The sequence below is a fragment of the Schistosoma haematobium genome, chromosome ZW, assembly GCF_000699445.3.
Source record: "Schistosoma haematobium chromosome ZW, whole genome shotgun sequence".
Classification (NCBI taxonomy): domain Eukaryota; kingdom Metazoa; phylum Platyhelminthes; class Trematoda; order Strigeidida; family Schistosomatidae; genus Schistosoma; species Schistosoma haematobium.
Window position 1 is genome coordinate 48279124 of NC_067195.1, and position 26892 is coordinate 48306015.

The 26892-nt window shown below is 38.1% G+C and overlaps 1 protein-coding gene across 1 annotated transcript; it reads left to right on the forward strand.

Moving 5' to 3' along the window:
- Nucleotides 1-9252: 9252 nt before the first annotated feature.
- On the forward strand, nucleotides 9253-26728 carry PRMT7 (Protein arginine N-methyltransferase 7). The gene is made up of 4 exons (XM_051211603.1): nucleotides 9253-10474; nucleotides 11519-16120; nucleotides 21999-22290; nucleotides 23603-26728. The coding sequence occupies exons 2-4, from the start codon at nucleotides 15563-15565 to the stop codon at nucleotides 25018-25020; spliced, it is 2268 nt and encodes a 755-aa protein (XP_051071682.1). The 5' UTR covers nucleotides 9253-10474; nucleotides 11519-15562; the 3' UTR covers nucleotides 25021-26728.
- The last annotated feature ends 164 nt before the right edge of the window (nucleotides 26729-26892 follow it).

Genomic DNA, 26892 nt, shown 5'->3' on the forward strand with positions numbered 1-26892 from the left:
AACACAAACACTTAATCACTGAATAGATCAAAATGAGAATTAGAGAAGTAGGTTGACATAAATAATGAACGATAGTGAGCCTAAAGATGACCAAGTAAATAAACTGTGAAGCATTAATTTCAAGAAGGAGACATCGTAATTGAGTTGTACTTTTCATCAGCAACCAACCAAAAGGTTTGCTGTCTCCTAGATAAGTGTCAGAAAATTATCTAGTTTTTTAGATGCAAATGATGTCTATTCTCCATCTTTTTCCTGAAGTCGATGTAGCTTCTAATATAAGCATCGATTAAAATAAGATAGTCCTACGACCATAAACACCAAAGGGCAAACATAAATGCTTTGCCACTGTGACCCAGAAACGGAATAAAAATAAAGCATTCAGAGTTTAAAGTTGTTTATTATTGCGAGTTATCATACTGATGATAAACGTAGTAAAGAAACGGATGAATTGATGATCACCTAGTGGGTAGGAATGAACAAGTGATCAAAAATACGACAGAAACTAATTAATAACCCTGGAGGTATGACGCTTAACTAAATGATTCACTGAGTTTAAATGTGTTAGGAAAAAATAAATGTTTGCGTGATAAAATCTGAAGTAAGGTTTAATGGAATAATGGAAATTCAGCCAGAAGTAGTGAAAGCAATTAGGTGAGAGTTTCAATCAAGTGCAGAGACAAAGTAACAAATCCAATAATATTTGGAATTCTGGTAGTTCCGTACCGTCATATTCCACACTGATGCATCTATAAATTCAAGCGTACCAATACATGATAACTATCAACAATTTTGACATAATGTGGGATAGGTTAGAAAATGATGCGGAAGCAGTACTTAGAACGTTAATACGAGCAGGAAATATAAAAACACCTTTATAATACCTTTGTAATTCCACTGGGTCCTAACTACACAATCCTCAAAGCTAAACACGAGACAACTGAAAAATAAATAAATATTCAACGTTTAACAAAGAAAAAAACCCAACGACGGAAATGGCGGGAAGAATGGATCGAATTCATTTCATAGAATAACATGGCTCAGCTTCCAGGCGTGGTCATTCTTGTGTGTTGTCTTATATCTTTCATTCACATTAAATATATTGCTCCATCTCCAGCCTAAATGTGTTCGCCATAATATATTGCTGATTGTTACGACACGATGAGTCAGTGTAGACGATGACGTGGATTCCATGTAAGATTTTATATATTAGGCAGTTACACCGTAGTAAATCTACAATTTTAGGATTCGGTCTATTATACGAACAGTGCCAATAGCGAAGTACACCGTAATTCCACACTTTCTCCAACAAGAACAGTTGCCAGTTATAACAACACAGTGTAATCAGACAATGGGACACTAGGCGAATAAATCGCTAAGAACATGAATTGACCAGTGGTCAAATCGAAAGACGTTTCCCTACAAAGCAATAAACATTGTTTCAGCCATAGACAAAGTGATGGATATATTCGACTTACCCCAAAAATCAGGAAGCAACGTATAAGACGACAACTACATAAAAGCAATAGTCAAACGACCTAATTACCAGTTGACAACAATGTACATTTTCAGCAAACAGTTAATGGTTTTCAGTTCCAGACACACAGAACTAAATTAATCAGTGTACACAGGAAAAATTAAAGAATGATTGCTCAAGCGACAAAAAGCGGTATTACATAAAACAAGGATAAAGAGTAACAAAAGTACTGACGACGTCAATATTTTATTCAGTTCAAGAACCTTTAAAAAATATTATGTCGGGGTAACTTCAAACAAGCCGAAACCGATAAAAATTATGCTTGTGAATGCAAGGAGCACTAGACTTCTCGTTATATGTAAAGTAAAACTAAGAATTACTGCGATATGAATTGCATTCATATGGGATTTCCACACAAACATTCACACAAGAAAGATCTTAAGTGTACGGTAATGACTTTTATGCCTAAATTTTTACGTGTTGGAAATTGAAATGAGTCTGCAAAGTTATATTAGTTATATACTAATTATGGAAGAGTGGACCTGAGAATGCGAGAAAACTCCAGACACATCAAATTAGCTATGATAATAAGAAAGGGAAGAATGCTGGTATCTTGAGAGAAATATCGGTTTCAAGTATGTTCGGATGTAAAATTTCTTTTAACCGATGAAATACAAGACTTAGTTGTAGAACAAGATTGTAACCAGAAAATATTAGAATAATAATAATTTATCCTCGAATAAAAATCTAACATGAGGTATGCCAGTGTCTCACGTCCAAGTCTTTGCTCGTTCCCTTCACTGAAGTACGGTATGCCGATCTATTTGCAATTCACGAACCCAAATAAACAATAGAACCAAACTCCAATTAGATACCAAAGTTTATTCGAGATTTACAAATAGTCGACCCAAATGTCGTCCTTCAATTTTGCAGGTTCCCGGAGTAAAAGCTCTCAAATACCAAACCGATGACAAAAGAAACCAAAATGTCCGAAAAGGATGATATAAACAAACGAGTTCAAAGTTTGAGTAAAACAAATACATCCAAAAACACAGTAAAATTATCGATGTACAGTAGAAAGGTTTTAACCATCCAAATGTCTTCAGTTCTCCCGTATGGACATGATCAAATAGTTACAAATGATGAAGACTTCACGTTAATAAGTTACTCAGTTAGGTTGATATGTTATGAGGCACATTGCTCATAAAAGCCGGGTGATGACAATTCTCACATGTAAATTTAAATAATATTAGTAAGACCCGGACTGTCAATAGGAGGGCCGACACGCCTTTCGGAATTTGCGCTGAGACGTGCAACTGACGGTCAAGAATAAATCTATGTAAAACTGAGAGCTTATATCCTACTAATTTTTCTGAGGCATCGATGATGGCACAGAACGAAGCCACATGTTTTCGGCGGCATATACGAGGGCGCTGAGAAGGATAGTAAAAATAGAAAGGACAACAAGTAGAGCAACTAACTATGATAAGTGTTAAAGCTGAGTTGTAGCGGCATTGGACCATAACCACACAATCCTCAAAGCTGAATACGAGATTACTCGGAAAATAGATATTCAATATTTAACGCGGAGAAATACCTAACGATGGAGAAGGCGCGAACAAGGAATTGAATGAATTGGAGTTGATCGAGTGGCATGGCTCGGCCATGCAGGCGTGGTCTCTGCTGAATATTACCTTATATCTTTTATTTATATTAAATATATTGTTCTTTCTCTAGCCTAAGCTTGTTTTTCATCATGTATTGGTAGTTGTTACGATACGGTGAGTTGGTGTAGTCGATGATGTGACTTCCACGTAAGATCTTATAGATTAGGCAGTTATATCATGACAAATCTACAATTTCAGGATTAGGTCTATTGTTAGAGCAGTACTAATATCATAGTAGACCATAATTCTACAGAGTCACTTGCAATGGAATAATGAGGGTATGAATACTTAGACTTGTCTTCTTTCATTAAGTCAACGTTTAGGCGAGAGCATCCTAAAAGGTTGAAGAAAACAAGCTCAAGTACGAGAACCAGTGGACAAAGAAGTGTATAAATGGAGGTGGTTCAAAAAGGAGCTGAAAGTTTAAGATAATCTGTAGTTTCAAAATATTGTGAGGAATACACTATTCGGACACACAAGTGGCCCTCTCACATTTTAGTTTTTGTTTTCACTAAAGCCATTTCAGTTCATTTTTATTATTATAAATTTTTTAGGGTCATGAGTGGACTTCATTTTAGAGTAATTGTCTAGAGTTACTTGCAACAGGATTTCTTGAAAGGATGTGAAACCACTTCACGGTTATAAACATGGATCGTGGAGCCACTTTTCGTGATAAATCGGCATTAATAGCAGTTGTCCGTGATATCCCAATCGGCTCTAAGGAGCCGTAATTTAACGAAATATCCCGCCATACAAACGTGTGTGGATTGAAGTCATCTCCCCATATATATTGAAATCGTAAGGTTAACCATCACATAATAATAATAATATATTTCCTCAATGGCAGGTACACGCCATTTTTACAGGCACGATCTATAAATTACAACATGTATTGTTTTACTGTATGCATGTTAAATAAATATAGTCTATAAAAGTGAATATCAGTTCATTCCTTCAGATATACTGATTAATCTTCAAATTATTCTCCAAAGTGGTATCGCGTCCACGTTACACACGAGATCCAATCCCCGCATTATTGTGTTAGGATTTTGATCGTGCTAAGTATTTATAAAATGCAACTTTCTAAGTTTATAGAAGTTACAAAGTAGACTTGTAGAGCGCTTTGTATGAACTGTGACCTTGAGAAAACACGTACGCCTAGTTTGTTCCAGATGTCAGAAGTTCCATAACTGCGCCATCAGATCATGATTCTGAAAGAAAAAAGAGAAACTAAGGAGCAGCAAGACACTTGGATATGAACGATAAATAATACTTAGTGGAACAGACGGGGGTATGATAAATTATTGGACTAAATTCATACTAGCTCTTGTAGCTAAAGCGAAATGTGATCAGAGGCTTCAGATGAGATAGAGCAGTGATAAAGAACAATGAGTTGTGACAGAAAGTGCGTATAGAGAGTAAAGTGTTAAGAAAACTCATAAATATGTCTTTAATTCCTGACTTATTTTCATCTGATGCCTGCCACACAGTCCTAATGTAAAAGTTCGAGTTAGCATGTTTTAGGTTGTCTTAGTAGAATAGCTAATCCGGCATAAAATTGGAAACATGGGTCTGAATTGTGAGCGTAAGAGAACAACCTAAATATCACAGACTGATTGATTTGTCCTCAAACATAAAGAGCCTGATAAAAACAAAATGTTCTGCCCCACAAACATGGGTGGATTGAAGTCATCGCCCTCACCATCAATGTTTGCTGGTCAGTAACTAATGTATCATTTCGCTCTTAGATTTTTCTTATTAAGAGCTTCTAGTTGATTCAATGACCACTAATGTCCTCTTTACTATCCCTTAACTTTGAGGAAATAATTACTCGCATTTCCTCACCGTCTGCGTTAATCGATAGTGCGGCTGTGCCGTTATTGTAATTTCATATCTATGTCGATGTACGATGAAGTAATTAATGTACATTATTATGAGTTGATACCTATAGGAAATGATACCGGTTTATTGCTTGCCATTTTCTACCAGCTTACTGATGGCTAATGATAAAAGATGGCAGACGTATCGCCCGAACAAAAGGGCTCAAGATTAGCCCTTCATTGTCCGAGGCTGCTCATGCTAGTCCAGCCATCCCGTTGATCAGACTAAGTAATTAGCCCATAGGTAAACCAGGGAGCTCAGTGAAGATAAGTCAGTATCTTCATCCGTGTTTTTCTTTCCCAGCGACTTATCAACGAAATGAGAAATAACGAGTATCATAATAGATCAGGTGAAGTACAGACAGGACACCATGTAAATCATATGGCAGGACAACTGATCTATAAGAATAAAGCTAGCAAGATTACGGAGAATAACATCTTATAGTCAACAGATCCGTTGAGGACTGTGCTTTTAAGTCGACAAACCTACTAAAGAGTAAGCCGAAGTCACCTACCATAGGGCGGCTGAAACTATTTGACCAGGACTGCAATTCGCTAGGAAGGAATTCATTTATGCATCCAAGAATTTGGTTTGCCACAACTGGATTTAAGTTTCTTCGCCTACGCTTCAGTCGATATCTCAATAAATAGCACTTTTGAATGGTAGGATACTGTGCCATTAAGTCATGTGCTTAAGAGCCCTTCAGGTAAAGTGTTTGGCAGAAACTTTTAGGGCTTAATCACTAGATCCCACGGAGCGCGATGCCCATCATTTGTGTTTCACTATTATTTCTGACGTCGGTTATATTCCTGAGGTCTTGATTTTCCGCCTCACTCATACTCTGAAGTTCAGTCATTTTTTATTAGGGTAAAAGCAGTATGATAACAGGCAAATTGTTTCACTCAACACCTTTTCCCTACCCTTGGTGGTTGTGAGATCGTCCAGCCATATACTTTGACATGGAAACCCAGTTAGAGTTATTTTCTTTTTAGGTTTCTTTGATAACCCCTTCTGTATAGAGCAAGGATGTAGGCCGATAACTGGATGCCTTCACATTATGCACTATCCATGTATATGAGTGTGAATATTGTACCTTCTTTGTTATAACGCTTACTTGAATTATTCCCACTTTTGGACGAACAAACTGTTCTAATCATTTTGGTTATTCCGTTATTCGTATATGCAACCCTGAGCACAGTAAGTATTTAAATGTATATGTGTTTTTATCTCCCTCATACGTACAAATGTCTAGCTGCTGTAAATCAAAATGTGTAGGTACCGATCCGTATCTTAAATTGAATATCAGCATTGTCTAATTGATGGAAAGTAAGTATGAAAAAATAATCGTATTTGACTGACTTCATTCCATCATATACCAACTTGATCAAGTATATGAAAGATCATGAAGTTTATTAAAGAGTTATATTTCATCATTCCTCGTCGATATCTACTGAAGTCGACGGTGGGGAACAAACTGGGAAACAAAACATGATAAGAGCATACAACCTCCAAATCTGTTGTAAGGCATGCACATAACCCCATCCTTTGACTAGTGAGAAAGTTGTTTCCCCTCAACAATTCACACCTGGAGATAGTAAAAAGAGGCAATAAAAATGTTTTTTTAACGCTAGTAGTAAACCCTCGTATACCATTTGGAAAAACCCAGATTGGTGGTAGTTTTAGGCCCTCATCTGGATCGTGGAACAAAAAAGTTGGAGTGCAGTCAGACATGGTGCAAGAAGAAACACGTAATCGGTATGGCGTGGCTCAGATGTACGGGCGTGTCCACTCTGTGAAGCCTCATCCTTTTCGTGTTAAATATATTGTTCTGTCCCCGGCTCCAATGTGTTACTCAGAACATATTAAAAGCATATTTCTGACTATCACGATAAGATTAGGCAGTATAGGCAGCGATAGAACTTCCAAGTAAGAGCTTATTGGTTAGGCAGTCATATCATGGCAAATCTATAACTTTGGACTAGGTCCATTATTCTTGTAGAATAGATCGGTGAACTTAGACCAAATTAGACATTACTCCTATTAAACTTAAGGCTAGAGTTGGACGGCTCCACACTTGAACTTCATCAACAAATTTAATCTCAGGAAAACTCCAGAAACATGATAGGGTTTTACACTACAAGTTGACTGTTTTGTGGTCCAAGGCAGGGATTGAAGGTTCTGGAAGTAATATTGTAAGGATCTACGAAATATTAGGTCCGCATATGTTCAGTCCTACTGCAGTAGCTGTGAAAGGACTTGTGAGTGAAATTCAATAAAGAATATTAGCACATACGAATGTACTGAATCCCCAACCTTCGTTATAAACTCGAACCAGAAGAGTTATTAGGTTCTCATCGGAAGCGAATTCAACAACTCATGTTGCTCTACAGCTTCACATCATCGGCAAAAGTAGGAGTCCCAGAAAACAATAATTAGTCCATAATGTTTATTTGAACTGAGAAGAGCAATGGAAGCATCACTGAATTCCGCGGCACCTCCCTAGAGTAGTATTCACTTTAAGGAAATGAACGGTTTACGCCGGTAAACTGTACACGATTGTGAATACGGGACCATCCAACAAAACGAAAAGGTGGATAAAGGGGAAATCAAATTTTAAAATTTAGTGTGAACTCAGGAGAAAGTAGACCAAAATGTTGACTATTACGATGGAGGTTTGTTCTCTGAGCTGGGTGGTTCAGTCGTGAAGCTTTCATCATCATTCTGAACGTCATCATCAGCACAAACGTCAGGCAACGTCGAGCAGAAGAACTATGAAAGCTACATGACTAAACCATGCAGCTCAGTGAACAAAACTCCATCAAAATCATCCACCTGAGCTACAAATCTTCTTAACCATCTTAAAATCAAATGTTGACTATTTCTTCTGTTTTCGGGAGAAAGTTTACCAGATCCCCAGTTGTCGAAAGTTGCGGGAATAATATAAAATCTCATGCCTTCAAAGCAGAAGTAGTGCTGGTTTCGTCTAAATTTAATTCAAAAAGATATTTTCACCAGCATCATACGACAAGGAAGAAAAACAGACAGTAACTCATGTAACCTTTCTCCTTTACGTCGCATTGCCACTTGTTTGGGATATGTCTGCCTAAATCTATCAACGGGTCAAGACTGAGTTTTAGCTGACAGAAATATTTAGGTAGTTTGCGGCCCACAACATCGACAATATTCTTTCGATAGATGTTTGTTCATCTCTCAACACGGATTCATAAGTGGTTCAAATGGTTGTGGACGGAATAGAAGAAGCTTTCGCTTAACAGACTTCCGTGTCTAGTAGCAGGGGATCACCAAAACCTCCAGGCAGGAACCTAGGTATGTTAACAATAAAAGAGGAAAGAGAAACTGGTAAATCATAGTATGATACTATCCTTCATCCTTAAGAATAGATCAAGTTGCCTCTTAAAGGACTCCTGGGAAGTCGCTTGGACTAGCTCGGCCGGCAGCGAATTCCAGCATTTGACAACTCTTATGGAGTAGAAGTTGTGTCTACAGTCCGTCCTGCTATGTTGTGTCTCCAGTTTCTGGGTGTTACCCCTTAGGTTAGTGTTGGAACTAAGCTTAAGCAGGTGTTTAACAGGATGTCCAGAGGTGTTAAGGATACTATAAGCCATTAGAAAGTCACCTCTAAGACGCCTATACTCTAATGGGTAAAGGTTAAGTGAAAGGAGGCGCTCTTCGTAAAGTTTAAATGTGAGTCCTCGAACTGATTTCGTGGCTCGCCGTTAGATACGTTCCAGGGTGTCCTTATACTTTTGGAGTGAGAGAGGAAATACTATTTTTATGTACTCTAAATGGGGATGGATAAACTATTGAAGATTACATGGAAAGTTCTTCCGTCAAACTGACCAAAAATGCGCTTCAATGTTACCAGTGCAAGGTTCGCTCGGAAGGCAAGTTTGTCACAGTTAGCGTAAGACTTCAAATCGTAGGACATCAGGACTCCTAAATTTTTTTCGACTTGGGATACTACTAGAGAGGAGTTACTTAAGTTATAACTGTAGTCTGCGACATGTCGCAGATGGACTACTTTACACTTTGAAGTGTTAAAAGTAAGTCCATTATCGTCTGCCCAACTTTAAAGTCTCTGTGAAGCATACATTTTTTTATAGCGATTGAATGTTCGACTCAGTTCATAGCAGAACATTTGGTTCACTGAAGTTACTCATTCGCCAAAAAGTGATTGAGGATTGATCATTGCAATCTTATAAGGGTAACGTTACATTCCTCGTGACTGTTAGGCGCTTAACCTTCAAGTCCTATTTATCATAGTGACAGTGTAAATTAGGGACAAACCTAATGTTTATTATTATTTCTAAGGTATTAGAGACTGTAAAATGATTAGAAGGATCATTTACCACTCGACAGTTTGTTGTCATCAGACGAACTTGTTGTGAAGTCGTGTAGACACGATAAAAATCCACATTCTTTCAATAGGTACTATCACTTACTCAATACTTTCATATTATTTCTCTTTTTTGAGGGGGATTGGCTAGAAAAATTAGGTTGGGTGTGTATAATTCATGCTGTTATTCCCGTCATTCGTCATCAAATTTAGTGGCTCAGGCTTATAGGCTAAAATCTCTGGGGTTTTAAAGTGCTGGGAGTTAAATGGCGAACCCCTATATTTCCTAAAAAGATATGAAAGGTACTAGCGATTTCGATGGAGTTTTGTTCTCTGAGCTGGATGGTTTGAACGCTGAGCTCTCATCATCATTCTGAACGTCATCAGCAACACAAACTTGAGTGAAGTGTTCGAATTTCTCCACATATAACAGCCTGTCCTGTAGACCTCGACGCTGACTGGTCATTGTTGACCTTTAACCTGTCATTGCTTACTTTGTTTTGATTGTATCTCCCATTGATTTGATCCTTGGTCCTATATTTGTCCGTAATTTATTTGACTTGTTAGTAATTTGGATAGGTTTCAGTGTGTTTGTTGACCACTAATTGACTTGTGTACCAAGCTTCTAAAAAGTCTTTGGTCTTTTTAGAATTACTTCAATCCAAGGTCTCAACATTTTCTAGTCGAATGTGTGTCCACATTCATTGATAAAAGCGAGGATATGTCATTGCGTTTAACCGCTAACTAATGTTCGTGCAGTGGGAAACGAGGAGGGCGTCCGCTTTATCTGACGTGGTGTTTTCGCAGTTAGAGCAATTTGTTTTGTAGATGTTCGGTTTTTCTGTTGTCATTTTGTCCTATGGTTTGCATAGGATTAATTGAAGTGATTTTGCTGGTTTGTGTGCTGCACCTTTTCCAAAAGGTTTCAATAATCTTTTAGTTTCTGACATGTCTTTTATATATGGTAGGATGTTCTGTTTGTTGGTTTCTGTAGTTGATTTTGTTTGTGCTGATGCATTTGGTTGGTACTTTTTTTATGTTGACTGGGTAGCCGTTCCTTTGGCCCCCAAAAGCCCTGGTATGGCCGAGAGCGAGGTGGGTTCGCCCTTCCTCTCGAAATACTCTCACACGGCCACGCGTATACAGCCTCTGCCAGGGAAGTTCTACTCACTGCCTTCTCGTGGCGGGGGTGTTGTTTACGAAAATGAGAGGACGAAAAGCGATTGTCCGGCGCTTTAACCGGATCCCAAACCAAATCAATGTTGCGCATGGGCTCCAGTATCCTGAGGGAACAAATGGCGTATGAACCAATCGTTGGTCACCGGCTACCATGTGACTGAATCTCCTCACGATGCACCACTGCCTTGTGGGTTAGACCTTTAGGTCAAAGGCTCGGGGTGTGGCCCCCTAAGAAAACCACCTGGTTCGGTTTGGGCACCCGGGCAGTAACGCAGCGCGCACGCAATTAATGAACTGAAATTGTGTGGCGCATATATGTTTGGCGCACTCCTGTACCAATATATATGTGTTCAAATAAAATAAATAAAATAATAAGCCGTTCCTTTGAAAGATAGCCTTTAGGTATTTTTCTCCATTTTTATGCGCTAAAAGTGTGTTGCAGTGTGTCCTCGCACTCTTGAACAAAGTTTGTACGCAGTTGATTTTGTGAGCTCTTGGTTTGTTGCTACTGTAATTGAGGATTTGATTCATGTGGGTTATTTATTTATTTATTTAAACACATAAACATTAGTACAAGGAGGCACCAAGTAGATATACGCCACACAAATCACTCGATTTGTGTGAGGGCTGAGATACTGCCCGGGTGCCCAAACCGAACCAGGTGGTTTTCTTAGGGGGCCACACCCCGAGCCTTTGACCTAAAGGTCTAACCCACAAGGCAGTGGTGCATCGTGAGGAGATTCAGTCACATGGTAGCCGGTGACCAACGATTGGTTCATACGCCATTTGTTCCCTCAGGATACTGGAGCCCATGCGCAACATTGATTTGGTTTGGGATCCGGTTAAAGCGCCGGACAATCGCTTTTCGTCCTCTCATTTTCGTAAACAACACCCCCGCCACGAGAATGCAGTGAGTAGAACTTCCATGGCAGAGGCTGTATACGCGTGGCCGTGTGAGAGCATTTCGAGAGGGGAGGCGGGCCTGCTGACCGATTTGACATAGCGTGCGTACGTTGAAGGCTTCAATATTTAGTTTGGAGCGAGGTTTCAGTAAACCCGGGACAGTGTTTTGAGCGCTAGAATCGTTGGCCATGGTGACACTTGAGGAGGAAGCCAAAAGAGAAAGTTTAGGGTTGAAAGTCGATGTAGGAGGAATTGAGGAGAGAAGTTTATTACGAATACAGTGGTCTTGAGTGCTGTTAGAGGTATGAGGGCGGTTATCACTTCCCGGTTGCTCACACCGTGGAAGGGTTCTTCTAGAGGTACCGGGCTTCCGATATAGTTGAGTCTTCAGTCCCCATGTGTCGGTTCTGGTGAATAATATATCCAAGAATGGTATTTTGTTGTTTGATTTCTGTTCCGTTGTGAATTTGATGTCATCAAAGACGTTGTTGACCAGATTATGGGTGTTTCCCAGCTCGTCTTTTTTGACTATGATGAATGTGTCGTCCACATAACGAATCCAAAATTTTTGGCTTGATCACTGGTAAGATCGAGGCTTCCAGTTTCTATATCCCTGCTTCGGTCTGGGTATCCGGGCAGTATCACAGCCCATACACATATCAAAAGACTTGTGGGGCGCATATCTATTTGGTACCTTCTATTACCAATGTTTATGTGTTTAAATAATAATCTCCGCACCACTGATTATGCAATAAGTCATTATATTGATGATCCCATCAGTGTTTCTTTCGTTTGTTCGTAGATTTTGTTATGAAAATATGTTATTAAGCATAAATCGATGAGTTCTAGTAAACTCTGACTTTGAAGCTTCGTGTACTTTGCGAGATTTGTGTCGTTGGTGAGAAACAGGGATAGAGTCTCCTTTGCTAAGCTTGGTTCATTTGAGGTGAACAAGGCTGTTACATAGAAGGATATCATCAGTTCGTCGTTTAGGATTTGAATGTCCTTAGTCTGACTCAGGAATTGTACGGGAGATTTGATGGAGTGACTAGATGAATCCACCAAATGTCTCAATATTCGTGAGATTTCTATTGGCAAATTGTATGTCGGGGTTCCAGGGAGTGCTACGATCGGACGTAGTGGGATGTTTGATTTGTGTATTTTCGGCCTACCGTAGAATCGAGGGAGTACTGGTCCATTGGATTTCATTTTTTATTGATCTTGATGTAATATTTTTCCTTCTTTGATAAGCTCGTTTAAAGTCCTTGAGATTTGGTTGCCTTATCTTTTGACTGTATTTGAGTTCGTCGGTTTGTATACGCTTTTATCTCCAAGTAGTTCCCCGGATTTCCTGATATATTCTTTCTTGTCCATAATCACTAGCGCGTTCTTTGTCCGCTGGAACTATGACAACATTTTATCTAGTCCTGAGTTTCTTTAAAACCTTTTCTTGTGAAGTCCATAGACATAGAGTTCATCATTTGTGTGTGGGCTGTGATATTGCCCGGGAGCCCAAACCGAAGCAGGTGGTTATCTTAGGGGGCCACACCCCGAGCCTTTGACCTAAAGGTCTAACCCACAAGGCAGTGGAGCATCGTAAGGAGATGCAATCCCATGGTAGCCGGTGACCGAAAATTGGTTCATACGCCATTTGTTCCCACAGGATACTGGTGCCCATGTGCACCATTGGTTTGGAATCCGGTTAAAGCGCCGGACATCCGCTTTTCGTCCTCTCATTTTCGTAAACAACACCCCCGTCACGAGAAGTCAGTGAGTAGAACTTCCCTGGCAGAGGCTGTATACGCGTGGCCGTGTGAGAGCATTTCGAGAGGGGAGGCGGGCCTGCTGACCGATTTGACATAGCGTGCGTACGTTGAAGGCCTCAATATTTAGTTTGGAGCGAGGTACAGTAAACCCGGGACAGTGTTTTGAGCACTAGAATCGTTGGCCATGGTGACACTTGAGGAGGAAGCCAAAAGAGAAAGTTTAGGGTTGAAAGTCGATGTAGGAGGAATTGAAGAGAGAAGTTTATTACGAATACAGTGGTCTTGAGTGCTGTTAGAGGTATGAGGGCGGTTATCACTTCCCGGTTGCTCACACCGTGGAAGGGTTCTTCTAGAGGTATCGGGCTTCCGATATAGTTGAGTCTTCAGTTCCCATGTGTCGGTTCTGGTGAATAATATATCCAAGAATGGTATTTTGTTGTTTGATTTCTGTTCCGTTGTGAATTTGATGTCATCAAAGACGTTGTTGACCAAATTATGGGTGTTTCCCAGCTCGTCTTTTTTGACTATGATGAATGTGTCGTCCACATAACGAATCCAAAATTTTTGGCTTGATCACTGGTAAGATCGAGGCTCCCAGTTTCTATATCCCTGCTTCGGTCTGGGTATCCAAGCAGTATCACAGCCCATACACATATCAAAAGACTTGTGGGGCGCATATCTATTTGGTACCTTCTATTACCAATGTTTATGTGTTTAAATAATAATCTCCGCACCACTGATTATGCAATAAGTCATTATATTGATGATCCCATCAGTGTTTCTTTCGTTTGTTCGTAGATTTTGTTATGAAAATATGTTATTAAGCATAAATCGATGAGTTCTAGTAAACTCTGACTTTGAAGCTTCGTGTACTTTGCGAGATTTGTGTCGTTGGTGAGAAACAGGGATAGAGTCTCCTTTGCTAAGCTTGGTTCAATTGAGGTGAACAAGGCTGTTACGTAGAAGGATATCATCAGTTCGTCGTTTAGGATTTGAATGTCCTTAATCTGACTCAGGAATTGTACGGGAGATTTGATGGAGTGACTAGATGAATCCACCAAATGTCTCAATATTCGTGAGATTTCTATTGGCAAATTGTATGTCGGGGTTCCAGGGAGTGCTACGATCGGACGTAGTGGGATGTTTGATTTGTGTATTTTCGGCCTACCGTAGAATCGAGGGAGTACTGGTCCATTGGATTTCATTTTTTATTGATCTTGATGTAATATTTTTCCTTCTTTGATAAGCTCGTTTAAAGTCCTTGAGATTTGGTTGCCTTATCTTTTGACTGTATTTGAGTTCGTCGGTTTGTATACGCTTTTATCTCCAAGTAGTTCCCCGGATTTCCTGATATATTCTTTCTTGTCCATAATCACTAGCGCGTTCTTTGTCCGCTGGAACTATGACAATATTTTATCTAGTCCTGAGTTTCTTTAAAACCTTTTGTTCTTGTGAAGTCAGTTGGGTGTTGTCTTTCTTCCATTGGGTTAGCGGTACTATGGTTTGTCTTATTTCCTGTTGAGTTCCTTCACTTATTCCGGCAGTTTTGAGTGATGACTCTAATGTGGCGAAGAGTTCTAGTGTTGAGGCGTCACTTGTATTTTAAACCTTCTTGGAGTATGTACTCTTATATCCTGGTGATAAACATGCGAGTTAGTCGAGTGAGACGCAAGCACGTATAGACTGGGTTTTGCTAATATAACATCGCGACTAGGTCATGCTCTGTGACCTAAAGGTGATTTTTATTTTTTGTAAACAAGTGGTATCGCTGCTCCTAAAAGTATTAAACAAAATAGTAAATTAATATATTTGTAATATCCCAATGAGTAGAAAAATTAAATTTTCTGACGTTTCGTGACTCGGTGTAAGCCACCTTTTCAGAGTATAATTTTTCTACTCATTGGGATGTTACAAATATATAAATATATTTATAACAATCTACCTAATGCTCAATTTATTCAAAATTATCAAGTCAAACCCTGGTAATGATACCTGAAAAAATAGTAAAGTGACCAACATATCTGTAGATATGTGGTAGCTAGCTGATCAAAGTGACCTACATCCAAAATTCTTTCGCACTATCTTATTTCAGTGCTTTCCTAGTTCGGCGATATAATATGCGTATGTAATTCTAGTTTTTTTTTCTGAAGCTTTACTTGTATGATTAACTTTTTATCCAGACATTTAAATATCCATTTTCCCACACTTCAGAAGTTTCGCAGTAGTAGTAGCAGCAACAGTTTCTTACAATATATTACTAATTACCATTAAGTTACTTCGTCTCTCAAGTTTAACATCTCACTACTGTCGAAGTTTGACAGTGCGACTACCGTCAATGAAGACAGAGCATATTTTCATTCCACAATTTAATCCTGTCGTCGGAAGAATGCAGTGGAAAGATGTGGATCCAGATTATGAATTTAACCAAGAAATAGCTCGATCTGGATATGGTGATATGCTTCATGATTCCGATCGAAATCATAAGTATCGATTAGCTATCGAACACACCATTAAACGTCTTAAACAGCAGTATCCACAAAATCCTGTCCATGTGCTCGATATTGGAACTGGAACTGGTTTACTGAGTATGATGGCTGTTAATGCTGGAGCTGATTTAGTTACTGCCTGTGAATCCTTTATTCCAATGGCAACGTGCGCACTTAATATATTACGGAACAATGGGTTTAGTGACAAAATTAACATCATACCGAAACGCTCCACTGATTTAATTGTTGGAGTAGATATGCCGTGCAAAGCTAACGTGTTGGTTGCAGAATTATTTGATACCGAATTAATTGGTGAAGGTGCCTTAGAAACATACAGACACGCAGCCGAGCACTTACTGACACTCGATGCTTCTCTTATTCCATGTGCTGCTCAGGTTTATTTACAGGTGAGGTAATAGATTTTAAACTACAAACCTTAAGGCTTAATCTTGTTTGATAACGGTCGTTAACACTTGAACTAAGGATAGGGAGTGAAGTAGTCAAACGCGTTGACAACTTCACTTACCTTGGAAGTGTGACCAGCTCTAATGGGTTGGTGTCTGACGATATCTCAGCACGGATTCGGAAAGCTCGCTTGACTTTTGTCAACTTACTTCACCTATGGCGAAGACGAGATATCCGTCTATCAATTAAGGGACGAAATATTGCTCGCATCTGCTGGGATCACCAGGTAAGTAATAGTGAGGTTAGACGCAGGGTATTAGGGAATGATGGTAAATCAGTTGATGAGGTTGTGAATCTTCATCGACTGAGATGGTTGGGCCACGTGTTTCATATGCCTGGACACTGATTACCACGACGCACAATGCTGACTAGTGTTGGGGATGGTTGGAAGAAAGTGAGGGGCGGCCAAACCAAGGCCTGTCGTCAGTGCCTGAATTCACTAACTTCTGGCCTGAGCCATGTTGTTAGATGCAGACTACTTGACTGGCGGTCTGCGCGACTATCGTAACCGTTGGTTGGGGATCCTGGGTGACATGGCTTAGAATTGATCACAATGGCGTCGGTGCATAAACTCTTTGTCTTCCCTTAAACCGTGAGATTAAAATTACTTTATATCTTTCTTTCTACCAACCATTTCTTTATTCCTGTATTATATCCTCATATGCAATCTTTCTTTTATACATTACCTCCACTGAATTAACTGCTTTTTCATCTTACTGTGCTAATGAGGAATGGCAAGTTGGACCGATGCATATATGTGCCTGGTCCTACGTTGTAGCTGATTGACTGACTGATATCAGTGAAGAGGCAAAAGGTCAGCGGATGTAGTAGTACACATTGTTTTATTAACAATAACGAAGAACTATAAGGTAAAAGGTTAAAACTGATTTAGATTCAAAACATAAACCTCAAAGTAACACCATTTTAAGTAATTAGAGATAGATAAGAAATGAAATCATTTACATTACTTTGAATAACTGTTAACTATGATAGCGTTGTTCACATGACTGAAAACAATATATATCTTCGTGAATTGGTGCACTAGTTTCTATCGGCTTTCTTTAAGTTTCATTTATCATCTGATATCCCTTACAGTTTGTTGTTCTGGTCGCTGATGGCAGAATTTTAACCAGAGATAAGTTGCAAAACGTATAATGCGAAGTCGATGTGTTGTCAACTCTAAACTTAATGTCTTTTCAGCTCTGTCTCAATAAGTCCTAGTTCCTAACTTGTAGTCTATATTTTGTCTGAGACTCGTCTAATCTCTAGTTGGTTTAGAGTAGCTGTACCTAGAAATTTCTGTTAATGTTGTTCACGATTTTCACTTTTTGACACCTAACTGTTTTCAACTTGAATATACCCAGTAAACCATTAAGTTTATTTAGCAATATAATCCTTTTCAATCATTTCATTTTCGAAGCTATGTAGTCGTATGTAGGTGATAAATTATAGGTCAGCAAACATTATGTTTTTTTAGAATTTGATTAGTTATACAAAATTCGACTACATTATTTTGAATAAACAAATATATATATATATATATATATATATATAAAACTGTATCGTTACGTTAAGATGAAAGTGATTTATAAATAGTAATCAAGCAATTGGGGTCAAAACAACCTTTATAGTAATAAACTAGAATCATGTATATAAATGGGGGAGTGAAGAGTGTAAAAAACGAAACAATTAAATGAACAAGACCACAAGCAGAACCTATGATGAGAGATCTAATCAATTGTTTTTGTGCCCACAAATCAGGTTTTAACATATAAATGGTCAAAGATTCTGCAATATAAGGTATGGGTAACCGAGTAGTATCATTAGCCTTTGTGCAATTGGAGTGTGGCTCATGCCTAGTACCCAGTAAATGAGTTAATTTAGTGTTGAAAGATCTGACCGGTTTTAGGTCACAGTTCTTTTGAGCTTCAGATAGTCTTTAATTGTAGGGACGTTGCTCTGCTTTGCCAGCTTGTACCTTAACTACTTCTATGAATCCGGTGTTCGTCTTGTTGTGCTTACGAGGTATGGCAACTTGGACTGATGCACATAAGTGCTTGGTCCTATGTTGTAGCTGACTGACTTAACTTCTTCAGGTACTCCTTGTTTGTCAGTGGTTTTGCTCAGGGATGTAAAGGCTTCTACTTCTTTCAGGGCCTCACCACCAAGTATAATTTAGCTGGTTCTTGCTGTGCTATACTTCAGGATTTTTTGAATAACTCCCGGTCTCCTACACTGTCCAGACATTCCATGTACCCATACTAATTAGTGACCTAGTTCTTAGTAGTATTGACCTCGTATCTTTTGACGGATCTTGGCTCTTACCATGAACTGTCACAACCCTTCCATATGAAGACCTTTCAACTTACAGGCTAGAGTTTAGATGGTTTGAGTGGTTTTATTTGGTTAGCGTTTCTCAATGAGGTTAATTTTTACGAGTTGTGGTTACTGACCCTACACCCCCGTTTACACGGGCTTGATTCCAAGAGTAGCCTCGGAGAGCTCCAGGAGGAGTTCCGCGTCTACTACATGTTGCTTAATGGACTTAAACCTTTCCTAAGCCACATCAGTTGGTCTATGTCAGTAAACAAAATTGATACTTCATTGGGCTGACATTTCTATCCTTTTTGTGAAAAGTTCAGTCATAACACAGCGTCTCCCCACAAAATGCCTTTTAAATACTGCGACTTAGGGTAGGGAAGTGTTTTTGATAAATAAACAAATACCAAAACAAATGACTCAGTATTTCAAGAAATTACCCCGGAAAAACAAGGCTATACTAAAAATACAAATGGAAATAGTTCATATATTTTTTCGTATTGTTTCTAATAAATGAAAAAAATTAACATTGTTTGATTATTGAACTAAGGGATCTGTTGAACTTCCTCAGCTTTGTTAGGTTTCACAACTTCAGTGTAGATCATGGTGTTGTATGTGATATGGATATCTAGATTTATGGATACCTTATTTATTTATTTGAACTCATAAATATTGGTACAAGAGGGCACCAAATATATATACGCCATACAAAACAATGGGAATTCGAAGAAGAGAAGGAAAAAAGGTGAGGAGCGTAAAAAAAGAACAATAACGAACAGAATAAGGTAAGGTAGCGTAATAATAATTGGGGAAACGAAAAGGTACAACCAAAAGAAATCTTTCAGTTAAGGAAGAAGCAACCACTTTTTATGAAGAAAGTAAAGGGTTACAGCAGGATCGCCACTGGCTTCTATTATGAGCCATATCTGATAACGTCTCTAGCCACTGTGTTGCACCATCTCTCGGACCCCAACCAGGGAGTCGTGAAGGACCAACACAAGCCAGCCCTTTGCAAATTTCTTTCATACCACGACACTATGTCATACACTGACCACCTCTCCGCTTTCTCAAACCAGTCCCAGCGTCTGCAAATAGTGCACGACGTGGAATTGTCTGAGACGATATTCGTAGAACATGTCCAAGCCACCGAAGTCGGTGTTTCAGGATGGTGACACCAATTGCATTATCATCTCTGTGCCCGAACACACGATGCCGAACCCCTGCATTACTAACATGGTGTTGACACTGGATGTCAGCAATCCTTCGGAGACAACGAAGATCGAACACAGAGAGTCGTCTAACATCCTCAACTCGGAGAGACCAGGTTTCACAAGGATAGAGCAAAACTGCTCTCACCGACGCGTTGTATATTCGACCTTTTACAGCCAGACTAACATCACGAAGGCGCCAAAGATGGCCCAGGTTGGCCTAAGCCGCTCTGGCTTTCACTATACGTGCATTGGTCTCATCACTCACGCCACCACCAGCATTTATGCAGCTACCTAGATACACGAACTTCTCGACTACTTTTATCTGCTCACCATCCAGAGTGGGTACAGGATTAGAGGTAGGTACTGCTCTTAGAAGACAAAATCTAATATTGTGCATTGTCCCCTACACATATCATATTTACTACCGAATATAAGTGAAAGCACAGTTTACTAGCAATTTCAGATGATCCGTTGGACATTCTACCTACGTACAACGTTTGTCTATCAGGTTCGATTTGTTCCCTCACACAGTCGTTATCTCGACATTAAGAGTCAGAAAGTAAATCTTGGGATAACTGATCTAAACCACTGTTATTCGCTTCATTATAAGTTTACCCTGAATTGTCCCTGATAACATCGTGAAAAAGGAGAATCGAAGTCACTCAATGTCAGTGGAATATTATAGATTGGATTAAAGCATGTTCCGTGCAGGATTATGTTGGGGGCACGCTGATTGGCTATTTCTTAGCCAATCAGCGCTGGTGGATGCTCGTAGGAGACTCTAGAACCTTCTCGTGTAAAAACTATGAATATACTAACGTTTTCCTTATTTTAATTGTTACTTCCATCTGCCCTTGTTATTTGGGATATAATTTGGTTCCTATCCAACTATGTTCTAATTTGGGGACTTGTCGAGTGAATTGGTGTCCAAGAATACTGAGCGATAGGACTAGCTGGGTCATTATAAGAGGAATTGTAACACTTAGCTTAATCTAATTCCAATCCTAGCTTAACGTTGGAGGTATGCAGTCTCATTTACAACTTATGAAAAGCAAATTAATATCGACCAGGTTGACATTTTGTTACGGTAAATTATTCAGTGTAAGCACTACTCACAGAATTTCAATACAATTTTACAATGTTTTGTGTTAATGGCAAATACTCAGTTTAGGCATTCTAATCCTTTTTCATTGACGTATAATCGACAAATTCAGTGTATTTGGATTGGTTATACTGGGTTAACATCAAGAGCTTCATCTAGTAAACAGGTGTTTTCACTCTAGTTAGTGGGTCAAGAAAAGAAGAGGATGGAATTAGTTTTATTTATGGTCTTGAAAACATTGTAGTGAAGTATTAGCACAGCACACAAACGGATCTCTTAAAATATTGGGAACCTCTGTAGGGTATTTATTCCGTACATTTCGTGTTAGTAATATACATCTTAGGAACCCTTTTTCCTAACATCGAGTTATATAGCAAAGTTGTATCACAATGGCCAAACGTAATGTTAGAGTTGCAAACACAACCACTTGAGGCGTAATACATCTACTTCCGTTCAGCTACATGCTTAAAAGTAAAGATTAAGTGAAGATTCAGTATAGCTTTGCCACCAACAATATATGACCAGTTTAAGGCAATAAATAGAGCATTTATTAGTATTTACATGTTGAAGTCTTTGATTACAGGTACTTGTAACTCAGTCCACTTAATTATCGATTTGCTTCGATATTTTAACTAAAACTACCCATTGTTCAGTTAAAATATAAATACTAAATACACTAAGTTTAAGCGTTACTTACAGTTTTAGAATAGCTAGGTTATATCTCATATTTAAAAATAATAGTGAAAAACAACAGTTTAGCAGGCCAAAATATTTCACATAGATTAAATTCTTCAGTACTGTCTAGCCACTAATTACCCCCCCCCAAAAAAAAGAATATGAAGAAAACTTGAAATATACAATGAATACATGGATTGAAAATACTGAATTTTATGTGTACCACCACTACGTTCACTTCTTTATCTGTGAAATATATTGATCAAGCGAATGCATCTATCTCATTTTTACCAAAAAAACACAAATTGATGTAGTGGGGGTATCTGTTTTTATTTTAGAGATACCTTACCATCTAAAAACACCTCAGTCTGTAGTCAATAGTATTTCTTCTTTTTTCCCTTTAAGACCAGTTTGTCTAAACTCTGTTTTTACAACTATAATTCATGGGTTAATTTCTAGGATTTACATCGACGTACAAAATATCAAGTTTTCGGATTGTTGTTTATTATTTAGGTTGTTGAATCTCAATTTCTTTGGTCTCACCATCGCTTATTTCCATTTCAATATAAAATTGGTGATACGACTATAGATATAAAAGAGTTTCAGCATGCAGAAATCGAATCATGCTCAGGACTTCCATCAACATTTGATATTCAAGTATCGGAGATTCAATTAGAAGATAGTCAATTAATTTCATGTGATAGGCAGTTACGCTGTCTTTTGAAGAGTCCTCGATTGGTTAAACGATTTAACTTTGGACCGCCTGCAGATCTTATTAAATTAAACGACGTGTTAGATTTAGAATGTAAGTTTCTACTCACTTTTAGTAAGCCTATTGCTACATTATTGGGTATGATGAGATTAGTGATTACTTATCTTTCTCTTGGAAAATCGCAGATATTTCCGGGCTACAATTTCACTTCACACAAATAAAGTTACTAGATGCTATGTTATGATGTAATCAACTATTTAAGATGGTTTGCAAAATTAGTCCCTCCATAATTACGCTAAAGTAATACGGTATCAAGCAACCACCTGTTTGGCCATGAATCCAAAAGGTAAGGTAATGAGTTAGGTTCTAAAACCTTGTGGTCTATTGTTACCATTACTATAGGTCTTTAAATAACTGGGAGAACTCCGGAATCAGTGCCTGTAAAACGATTATGAGTAATTAGCGTCATAAATATTTTCTTAACGTTTCATCCAACATAAATACTTAAAATACTGTGGTAGGACTGAACTTTCTGTGATCTATAAAGTTAAGAAGCATCAGTCATCACTTCCGTCAGTGGATGAACCTGCGCCATTGCAAACGATTTTGAGCCATGTCATTCGAGATGGTTAGAGACGTTGAGTGACTTGGCTCGAAATCGTTTGCAATGGTGCAGGTAGATCCACTCGTTGTGTTCTCCCAAATTCTAATCATCTGAATTCTTCGTGTCTCTTTTTTCCCTCTTTCCAAATTTATTTCACTGGATTATACTCTTTAAATAACATCTTCAAACCCTAATCTTTCCGATTACTGCTTACACTCTTACTACCTCTACCGCAATGGGATTTGAATTGACAATTGTATCTCTGTGCTGATGTGGTATGGCAACTCGAACTGATGTACGTACGTACGAAGTTTTACGTTGTTGACTGACTGACTCCGTCAGTACAGGATTTGTTATGATAATTAGTCATTTCATCAGTCAACTCTCACAGTTTTATGCTATCCTTTCTTTACTTGTCTAACTACTGACATCTACGAAACGCCCATACCAGTTTCTTAAACTCACTGTAAATCGTACTTACACATTTAAACGTCAGTATCCTATATCCAGTAGAACATAAAGTCAAAATAATCATTTGTAAAGAGGCATTATACAATATATTATTATTATTATTATTATTATTATTTACATGACGTAAGTAACTTTGTGGTATCCCCGAATTCTGTGATCATTTTCTGTGGTCTTGTAAGTTTTGAATTGCATTACACTGATGGATTATGTGTTTCAGATAAACTATACGTTTTCATTACGGTATTTCAGTGGACTAAGCGTTTCAAATCACTACTATTGCTCATCAAATGCTTTACAGCTATTTTCTGTCTTTAAAATAATCATTTTTAGGTACTACTTTTGAGTCTGGTACAGCGCATGCATTCATTGTGTGGTGGTCTTTACAAATGGAGCCTACAAACTCAGTTCCACCAATCAGTGTTGCGCCCACTTGGGCAGGAGATCCTAATTCTGCTTGGCGAGATCATTGGATGCAAGCGGTGTACTTTCCCAAGATTGCTCACTATTTAATCAAAAATGAGTCGTTTATGGTCAGATATCTTCATGATTCATTGTCCATGCGATTCGACATATTTCCTGTACCTAATTTTAATGCTAAACCTGATACTTCTTCACTTGATGTCCGAAATGAAATGTCCTGCTTATCATGCTCATGTGATCTTCATCGTGTATGGCCTCGAACGCGCATTTCTGAGTTGAATTCGTCGGATTACAAAACATTTTCCACTAAAATCATTAATTCACTTATTACGGTATCACAAAAATACCCAACTTCATTATTTAATGTATTAGTGGTATCAGATTGTACATATTTACCTTTTTTACTCGGAAAAAGTGTAGCAAAACATGCAAAGCAGTTTCAATTAGTCCATTTGGATACATCACCATCATCGTGTTTACTTTTAGATCGTATTTATAAGTCGTTTTCATCGTCCCGGGCGATTATAGAGAGTTGCCAATCGATTGAGGAAGTTTTCTCAAGAATGACTCCTAACATGTTCACAAAAACTAATCCGACTGAATCAACTTTAATTTTGATCAGTGAACCGTACATAAGTTCATCAATACTTCCTTGGGATTCTTTATACTTTTGGTATGCCTTTCAGAACTTGCTTTCACATAACCCAGCTTATTCATCTTTGTATTTATTTAGCCCTGTTAGACTGCGCATCTATGCTATTTTGGTTGACTTCAAAAATCTTTGGCGCATTCGTTCGCCAGTTGGATTCACTTGTGAATCTTTTGATCTACGCCCATTCGATGATTTAGTTTTAGATGCATCGGCTAAAAGTGATGAGTTAATTGAACCACATCCTCTGTGGGAATATCCTAATACGGCTAGATCCGATGCTTGTGTCATTTTTGATATGGTTCTACCAAACAGTTCCGAATTAGGTTCAGATTTCCAGTATGCTGATTCTAAAAAGTTAATTCATTGCAAACAAAACACTTTAACTACATCATCCTCATCTGTTAATGGTATAGCATTGTGGTGTGAATGGCTCTATAATACCCCTGCTACACACCATTCCAACGAAACTTGGTGGTATGCACCAGCTGGTCCCAACAAAATTACAACTTTAAATGAGCCTATTTCTTGGAAATCTCGTGGAACACAACAGGGTGTTTTTCTTTTTCCGTCGGAATGGAAGGCAAAAATTTCATCGAATGATTTACTACGAATTTCTGCATGTATGGATTTTGATATTTCGACAGGAGTTTTGTCCCCGTCATTTAAAATAATATAAAGATTCCTTACCTTTTTTTCTTATCTTGTCATATTTTGCTATTTTTCGGTTAAAATCAAACAATTTTTATACAAATAAGAAGTCTTCCTTAGATCTCCCTATCTTACTCTTATAAGATGGCCGAAAATTTTGCTGTAAATATTCAAAATCATGAATAACTATCTAGTCAGTGACCTATTGTTTCTTCTGATTCACAGTCGATCATATCAAAATTGACACCAAATCTTGTTTATTTTACTTCCCTCTTGCATATAAATCGACATCTCATTGACCTTATTAGTAATTTCCTACCCACTTGTTCTATTTTGCTTTATTCATTTAGCAAGGCTTCGTGATCGGTTGCTACTCAATCTCAACAAATCTTAATGTGCAGATTCATTAAACAGTTCACAGTACTCACGTAGACGTAATCAGTATAAGATTTAGCACAAATGTTAGTTGTTACGAATTACCGTCCAAAAAGAGAGAGAAAATCACCGACAGTAATCCTAAAATGTAAGGAGAAATAAGCGAATAAAAACTGTTATTGAGGAGGTTTTTGCTGAGAGGAAATTCTCATTTGTTAATATCAATGTGTAAAATGGTAATTGGTAGGTGAATGCAACAATACGGTATGGCTTATTGTTAGCTACTTAAGAGAGCGTATTATTTGACCGAATTCCCCGAACGATTAGAAATCATAGACAAGAACATCAACTACGTGGATACATTTTTCTGTGTAGCGAAGTAACTTGTCTGTATATAGGATATGAACAGAAAATAAACATAATCAATCTATCATAGGTGATTAACGTAAATAAGCTTGTAAGTAATTCATTCTCCAAATAATCAAGAACTGACTGTTAGGTCTAGTCCTCAGGCAGCATATCAATTATCTGGTGCAGTGTTAAAATTAGAGGAAGATGAATAATTTTAATGCTAGTTTTGCATCATCATCGACTACAATCCTTAGTGTAACTTAATCAGCTGTTTGACTTCTAAAAGTGTTATTATGTTTACAGTAAATTAAGTTGAAAAATATTCTGGATTTCTGTAAACTTTCTTAAGAGATTTAACTTAATTATGAAGAGTCGCTACCTTCATACAACCAGATTGCCTGATAAATTTAAACAGAACAAGAACAACCAGGTTTGCTTTATAAAATAAATTGATTCTATCAAGGTTTCTCATCAGCTATATACAACCTAAAATCACAATTATTAATATGATTATTAACATACTTAAGTTTGTGAAGTTTAAATAAATGTTGCTACCTTAATTGCAGTATATCTAGTTACTTATTTAAGCCACCAACATGATTCATTTCTCTGCCTTCCCAGTATTTAAGGCAATAAGTTAAGTGATCGAAACATTACTAGATCAAAAAGAACTGTTGGGAGTTTCTTAATAATGTTTACTCGCTATCGAAAAATACTCATCTATCTATCCCTATCTAGAAACTACTTTCGTTGATAATTATTCAACCTGAATCGTTAGATCACAGTATAAATCCTATACCTATATAACTTCATTAGATTTTTTAAGTGTTGGATAACCTGATTATAAGGAGAGATGGGTAGTAACTAACAGTAGGACGCAGGATGTGCGTTTCATCCTATTTGGGACTCCACCTGGGTTTACTTCCGTCTCAGATTTGATGTTCACTACGGGACAAGAATTTAGTACTATTCGCTCCAAACACCGTCATGTTATTCACTTAGATACTGAGTCCAGATAGATTCTGGCTTGCGCAATAGAGTGAAGTCTAATTCATTTGTATTGGTCGTTCGAATCTTTCAATTGATGTTTAGGACTGCGACTTATCAGTCTTATTGGCATATGTCCTTCCTGTGCGGAATGCATAGATATTGCTATTAAGTCGAGTTTTATAAG

Excerpts from the sequence above, each read along its gene's own strand:
- PRMT7 (XM_051211603.1), top strand. The coding sequence starts at position 15,563 with ATGAAGACAGAGCATATTTTCATTCCACAATTTAATCCTGTCGTCGGA. Across the intron at positions 16,121-21,998 it reads CTGCTCAGGTTTATTTACAG|GTTGTTGAATCTCAATTTCT; the intron begins GTGAGGTAATAG and ends TTTATTATTTAG. Across the intron at positions 22,291-23,602 it reads CGACGTGTTAGATTTAGAAT|GTACTACTTTTGAGTCTGGT; the intron begins GTAAGTTTCTAC and ends AATCATTTTTAG.